Genomic DNA, 7,470 nt, shown 5'->3' with positions numbered 1-7,470 from the left:
CAAAAGTTCCATTCATATGTTATGGAAAGGAACTTAGAAAGTGACCTTCATTGGACTCTGAACAGGCACTAATGGTAATTTAGTTACTGCTAATAAAAAAGTTAATAATTAATGTAAGACTTCATAATTATTATCGCTTCTTATAGCTGTGTGTAGACATTTTCTCTCTCCCTCTCCTCCACCATGTCCTCAATGTTTTTTTATTTAAGAAATAGTCTGTTTTCTTGAGAATCTGGATACTGACTTTTCTATATCAAATGGAAAGGCAGGGGTATATATAATGACAGATATATAGCTGAACCTATTATTTCCCCAAGAGATAAGGAAATCAGTGTGACAAAGGGAGTGGGGATGCAGATCTCAACCAAACTAGATTTAACTTTACCTGTTAACCAGCTCTAAAAATCAGTAGAGGATTTGTTAAATTCAATTGGAAGTTCAGTTCCTTTTTTAAAAAAAATATTATATTTTTGTTCTTCTAACAGATCTTTGCAGTATACTTCCCCACTTCCTTTATCCCTCTAGCAATCTGACTATGGAGCAAGCTTTGGAAAGTCAAATAACACTGAACTGCACTGTGCAGCTGCCTTACAGTAACGACTGTGATCTTGACCTGCGCTGGATGAAAGATAATCAGTTCTTAGACAATAAAACTCATGCTTCTTCTACTCAGTGGTAAGAAAACTTTTATATAAAGTTATCTTTATTTGGTTGCACAGTGGTGACAGTGAGGAGGGCAAGAAGTCTCTCAAACTGAAGATTTTTTTGAAGACAATCATCACACTATATGTGGGGCTGCCCCTGAAGATCATTTGGAAACTTCAGCTGGTGCAGAATGCAATTGTGAGTTTAGTAAATGGTGCCAAATAGATGGCACACATAATAACACCTCTGCGGGAGCTGCAATGGTTACCAGTGTTTTTCTAGGTGCAACTCAAGGTGCTGGTGGTTACTTTTAAAGTCCTACATGTCTTGGGACTGGGTTACCTAAGGGATCATCTTTTGCAAGAGATTATCTATCTATCTACCTACCTACCTACCTACCTATCCTGCAGATCCCGTCAACCAAAGAGTGTTGGCTGGCAAGGACTAGGACAGTGGTGTCAAATTCAAGTCCCGCAGGCCACATCCGGCTCGCGAGGTGCTTAGATCTGGTCTTCTGGTCTAGCCTGGAAGCAGCAAAGAACCGGCCTGCATTGCCTCTGCTAGTGAAAACAGAGCTTGGAGGGCTGCATGCCCCCCCGAGCTCCGTTTTCACTGGCAGAAGGCTATCAAAACAAATTAAAAACAAAACAAAAGGAGAAATGTTTCCCCATTTGCATTTGACCATGCAGTTTCCCCTTTTGCATTTGACAAGAAAGGCAGTAGTGGGTTTCAAAAATTTTTACTACCAGTTCTGTGGGTGTGGCTTGGTGGGCATGGCGTGGCTTGGTGGGCATGGCAGGGTGAAGGATACCAATTGCGAACCTACTTGGATCAGGAGGCTCTCCTCACAGTCACTCATGCCCTTGTCACCTCACGGTTAGATTATTGCAACACGCTGTACATGGGGCTACCCTTGAAAAGTGTTCGGAGACTACAGTTGGTCCAGAATGTAGCCGCGCGAGCTATTGTGGGTGCACCTAGATACACCCACATTACACCAATTCTCCACGAGCTGCACTGGCTCTTATTGGTCTCCGGGCACAATTCAAGGTGTTGGTTATTACCTTTAAAGCCCTACATGGCTCAGGGCCAGGTTACTTTCAAGACCGCCTTCTACCACATAGCTCCCAGTGACCGGTAAGATCCCACAGAGTTGGTCTCCTCCGGGGATGGGAGGGAAGCAAGGAAGGAAAAATAAGGAAAGAGGGGAAGGAAGAAGAAGGAAGAGAGAAGGAAGGAAAGGAAGGAAGGAAGGAAGGAAGGAAGGAAGGAAGGAAGGAAGGAAGGAAGGAAGGAAGGAAGGAGATTATAATGAGAGTGCGGGAGGGTCTCAGGGAAGTCCTGCATTAGCAGTTGGTCACCATGGGTGCCCCCCGACATGAGTCCCGAGTGACACTCACCATGGCCATGCCCCATGGCCCTCCGAGGTCAAACACAACCCTGATGTGGCTCTCAATGAAATTGAGTTTGACACCCCTGGACTGGAAGATAGGCTTTTTCCCCAGTGTCCCCTGCTCTATGGAACTTCCTTTGGAGATTAGAATGACCCCAACCGTGTCAGCCTTTTGTAAGGCTCTAAACACCTGGCTGTGTTCCTAACCTTGGGTGCTGAATGTGTTAAGGGTCCTATTTCCTGGCTGTATTGCTAACTAGCTAAGTATCTTGGCTGCTATGTATATTTATTTTAGATGTTTCTATTGTTTTAATGTTTTTTAGTATTTTTGTTTGTATTAATATTTTTTTGAATTTTGCATTATTGACTGAGATGGGCAGCTATGGAAAATGAATGAATGCATGCATGCATGCATACATTCTGCTGATTATTCTGGAATGAAAAGTAAATTTGCAGTGAAACTGATGTTATGGAATGGAAGGTACACTTGCTGTATTTCTAGGAAGGAATACTTATACTAAATGTTAGAAAAAGCTTACGTATAAAAAATCAGAAAGAAAAGGGTTTATGTTTTAAAATGAAAAATTGTATGTCTAATTGGAGAGAGAGAGAATAATTGTCTTAGTTTTACAGCTTCAGAATAGATATTTATTTATTTATTTATTTATTTATTTATTTATTTATTTATTTATTTATTTATTGTTTATATTTATATACTGCCCTTCTCCCGAAGGACTCAGGGTGGTGAACAGCCAACAGATAAAACACAAGAAATACAAAATTTAAAAACAGTATTAAAATCCAATTAAATTAATTTGGCCCACAATTAAAAACATCCCTGCATTAAAACCCATAATTAACAATTTAAAAATATGATATGAACACTCCTTCCCAGTGTTATGGTGTGTGGTAATGCTGAGATGCTCAGTGACACATATATAGAGAATTTGTATGATTTAATAATATGAGAGGATGACATGGGCTGTATGATATATTACCATCAGGGTAGTGCCTACTACCATCCAGGGAATCTGGGCAATAGATTCTTGTGAACTCAGTAATCAATTCAAATTCTTATTGGAAACATAATTTATGTTTCTCCAATAACAAACTGATATGTTTCAGGTGTATTACCTCCAATGCAACAACTTTTTTAAAAAAATGGTGATTCTGCAGTCTGCTTTCCACCCTCCTTCTTCTTAGGACTTTTGCATTTGTCTGTTGATTTTTCTGAGTGCAAATGAAAATAGAAACTGGCTAGAACCTGGGCTGATGGGTTCCTTTGCTACTGACCTAATTTAGCTAGACCCAGAGGTTGAGCAGATAGGGCTTTGTTAGTGTTTGGATGAGAGAAATCCAGGAGATGTCATGGCTGTAGGTTAGACGGAGAAGCTGAAAATATCCCACTCCCTTTGACAAAATTCTGCTCATGATAAGTTAGCTATTTTATTTGCCTGGTATTTCTCATCTATAAATCATTTTTTGTGCCGAGAGCCACAAATTCAGTATAACCTGAATTTCTATCTATTTCCATATGGCATGTCTAACATAATGATTTTTAAAATCCAGCATTAACCTTAACTTTATCATACCACAAATGTCCATGCCATCCAAATCTCTTCTTCTAACGTCCTTCTAACACCAAAAGCCTGATCATTAGTTGACAACACTGCAGAAAAGGGAAGTGGCAAACTGTTTCTGTACTGAAAACTGCATGGTTCTGTCCTTATAATCATGAAGGATTAACCTTGATTCAAGATTATTATTCTAGTTTTAAGGTACTCAGTAATCATTAGAGTGGAGGCAATGAGGCTTCTTTGCATGCCTGGTAAGTTTAGAAAGGGCAATGAGGGAAAGAGCTGTAGAAGAGGCAGAGCTGAGAAAGCAATTGAAGAACATTATTTCCTTGGCCAAGTAGATAGCAATAGGACGATCTTTCTCTATTTTTCTTCCACTTGCTGAAGGACAAGTTGGCTGTGGAATTCTGGGAGTTGAAGTCTACAAGTCTTAAAAGTTGCCAAATTTAGACACCCCTGTTCTAAACTGCTCTATCACCAACAGTTGTGCTAAGATTTAGAGTACATCCACCTGCCCACCATCTTCAAACTGCTGCAGGAAATAAAAGATGGAGAGATGGTTAGAATAATAGCAAGGCAACAGCTTGGAGAAGAACATATTAAAAATGGTGAACCCTTTTTGGATGCCTCTTTCTGAACAGCAGAAGCCCAATGGATTCAAATATTTAGATTTTTTTGTCTCTGTGTTTGTTTGTTTGTTTGTGATTTTTATTCTCTTTCGGATACTCTTACTCAAAGAGAGAATACAGCAGGGACAGGGCTATCACCCCAACATTTGTGAGTAGCTGCATTTCATAAAAAATGACTATTTAGGAAAGCATTTGAGGACAAGTAAGCTTTATTCAAACCTCAGATTGTGGCACAACAGACTGGTTCTGTTAGCAGTTGTATTTGTCTCTTTTTTTAGTCTTCTGTTGCGTTGGTTGCAAGTTGCTCAGAGCCTGTGAGAACTGAATGGCGGAAAACCCTAAGTAAATAAATCTATTATGATTCCACTTCAGCTTCTCCAAAAGTTAAAGACCTCTGTGAAACAATAGGATGCTTATACAGTAGTTCCACCCCAGAAGCTTTTAAAGTAAATCTTTTGGAATTCCACTTTCTTTGGTTCTTTTTGTTCTGTGGAATCACTCTGCTGGATTGGATAAAATAACCCTAATTTGGGAAGGAGGCTTCTTGTTTATTTTCATGATTCTCAATGAGTATGCCATATGTTGTTTTTCCTTTGTCTTTTCTCTTTGTGGGAGTCAGATTTGTATATTTTTCCTCTTTCCTTTGTTTCTTTCACTCTCACTCTCACTTCCTTAGGTGACGTGGGGATGACTCTCACAATGCCCTTGAGCATAAAGCTGGAAAGATGTATTAAGCTCATTAATTTTGTTATTGATTGTCAATAATTGTTCACAAATAGTCTGACCTATAAGCAGACATTATTCAGTTGTATAATCTAGTAGAAACTTAGGCTTGCTTCTCTCACACACACACACACACTCCAGAATACCTCTGTAAGCAGTATTACATTGGTTATGTGTCCCTTCTCTGGTATAATATTAATTGATGATTCCTATTCTTTCAGACTACTGCCCAGGATAGGAAATCTCTCACAGTCAGAACTAAGCACAGCAAAGTTGTTAAGTATAAATAAAGGGCTTAACTCTACAATATCTTGACTTGTCAGTACCTTGTCAATTGTTAGTTGTTTTTTTTCTATAGAGGGAGAATCTACTTTCCTGAATCCATTCTGCTACATTTTTGTAGTTAGTTGTGTCAGTTTGTGACTTTTATGATCAAAGTAGGCAGCTTTAATTCAACTTGAAAATAAATCCAGAGATAAAAACGACAAAAAAAAATGTTCGAGTACAATAATTATGACTCTTTAAAAATGAAAGAAGAGAAAGTGAAAAAAGGAATAAAAACTGAGGCAGTTTAAAGAGAATTAGATTAAAAACTCATAAAAAAATTTTCCTAAACAAAACAAAAGCACATTTTAAGTAAAACTTTTATATGCTCCATAGGTAGAACTTACAATTCATTTCTTTGTAAAAGAAAGTGGAGAGAAATGATTTTGGAAGATCCCAAATCTCTGCAAGTGTATGTGCAATGTAAATTAGCTGGTTTGATTGCATTCATGAGAACTAAGCCTACTGCCCATATAACAATTTACCCAATCTTCCCTTTAACTCAGCAAATTTAATCTTCTTTCCACAATTCCCAATCCACTCCTTTGAAAAGACCTTAAATGAACTGAAGCTTCAGAGCATAATTGCTTGGATTGATCAATGTTCCTGAGGAAAGTGGGTTTTTTTCTACAGGCTGGAGGAATTATTTTTTATCATGTACAATCACGGTAGTGGCAGTTAGGCTGTATCCATCACCTGAACCTCTGATCTTGTGGACAAGAAGAAGGTTCTGGATGGAGGGTAGGGAGCAAAACAGGCAAGAGGCAAGGGAGCTTCCTGACAGATTAAGTTTTCGTAATTGCTCCTAGTATGTTTCTTTTGAAAGAAAGGAACAACAACAAAAGGAAACAGCTATATTGAATGAAAGAAACTTTGGAAGTGTTTTAAATAGGGACACAAAATTGTTGAATATTTATTTATTTGTATCCCACCTTTATTATTTTTATAAATAACTCAAAGCAGTGAACATATCCAATCAAACTTGAATGTGATGGCACAGTGGTTAGAATGCAGTATTGCAGTACTGCCAGGAGTTCGATCCTGAGCAGCTCAAGGTTGACTCAGTCTTCCATCCTTCTGAGGCCAGTAAAATGAGGACTCAGATTGTTGGGGGCAATATGATGACTCTGTAAACAGCTTAGAGAGGACCATGTAAAGCACCATGGAGCGGTGTATAAGTCTAAAGTGCTCTTGCTATTGCCATCTTCCTTCTCCCATTTCCCCCACAATAACAATCCTGTGAGATGAGTTGGGCTGAGAGAGAGTGACCCGCCCAAGGTATGCTGGTTAGGGTACTCAATATTACCATTAATACAGTTTAAAAATAAGCTGTCCGCCTCTCCTTTTAGAAATGCACAATCCAATTCAGACTACTTAATGGAAAGAAACCGTATTGAGTTCAATGATTATTCCCAAGCATACTAGCGTAGGTTTGCAGACTAAGCCATGGGAAATGAGGGGAGAATACAGAAGAGAGATAGCTTGGAAATTACATGAGAAGAATGAGAGAGGAAGGTACTAAGTATTTGGGGTGAGAAAACAAAAGCCTGTTGTCTGTAACTGAAACTTCCTGCTGCTTTTCCCAAACTGGAAAGGGGGTGCTTGGAAAAATAAAGAAAAATGGCATATCAAATATGACTCTGAAAACTTACATAAATCAGAAATTATAGAAAAAAGGGATGTGTTGTCCAATTAATGTAACATCTTTGCTCATGCAAACTTGCTTTTATAATAGAGAAAGGCAAGATTACCAAGATGGACACGTTAAACCATGAAGAGAATTTCCATAGCACAGATTTGCTTGGGTCTTCTTAGAAGTTAAATATGGCAGTGGCATCTTTTTTCCTGATCCAGTGTTAACACCAAACACCAAAGACTTTCCATCCATGAGTATCATGCACTTTTCTAGAGTTTAAAAAGGGGCACAGTACACGATGGAATCCAGATAAGACTTTCAAGGTATAATTGACCTGCTGTATTTGTGGAATTTTACAGGAATCTCAAGATTGTTCATATCATGAATAACTCTTCCATATTTTCCTATTATTTCTTCTGCTGCCATTGTTTCATTACTAAAATCAAGTGCACTGTGGAAAAAAAATGCAACTTCATACTGTGTACTTTCGTAGGCAGCATTAGGAGTCCTCTGTCTGTAAGCGCCCTAACATTTTTGGGTAGC

The 7,470-nt window shown here is 38.6% G+C and overlaps 1 protein-coding gene across 1 annotated transcript in view; it reads left to right on the top strand.

The window, feature by feature from the left end:
* Positions 1–478: 478 nt before the first annotated feature.
* The window catches only part of SIGIRR (single Ig and TIR domain containing), a gene marked incomplete at its 5' end in the record, with an annotated part of 29,115 nt that continues 22,123 nt past the window's right edge, over positions 479–7,470 (top strand). The window contains one exon of the mRNA XM_070934957.1: positions 479–675. Coding sequence (XP_070791058.1) covers positions 479–675 — 197 coding nt within the window. The remainder of the gene's footprint in view (positions 676–7,470) is intronic.

Source organism: Pituophis catenifer, unplaced genomic scaffold (genome assembly GCF_029215685.1).
Source record: "Pituophis catenifer annectens isolate HBS135680 unplaced genomic scaffold, rPitCat1.0.hap2 SCAF_1, whole genome shotgun sequence".
Lineage (NCBI taxonomy): Eukaryota > Metazoa > Chordata > Lepidosauria > Squamata > Colubridae > Pituophis > Pituophis catenifer.
Note: the sequence above shows the minus strand (reverse complement) of the source record. Positions and strands in the feature narration are given on the sequence as shown.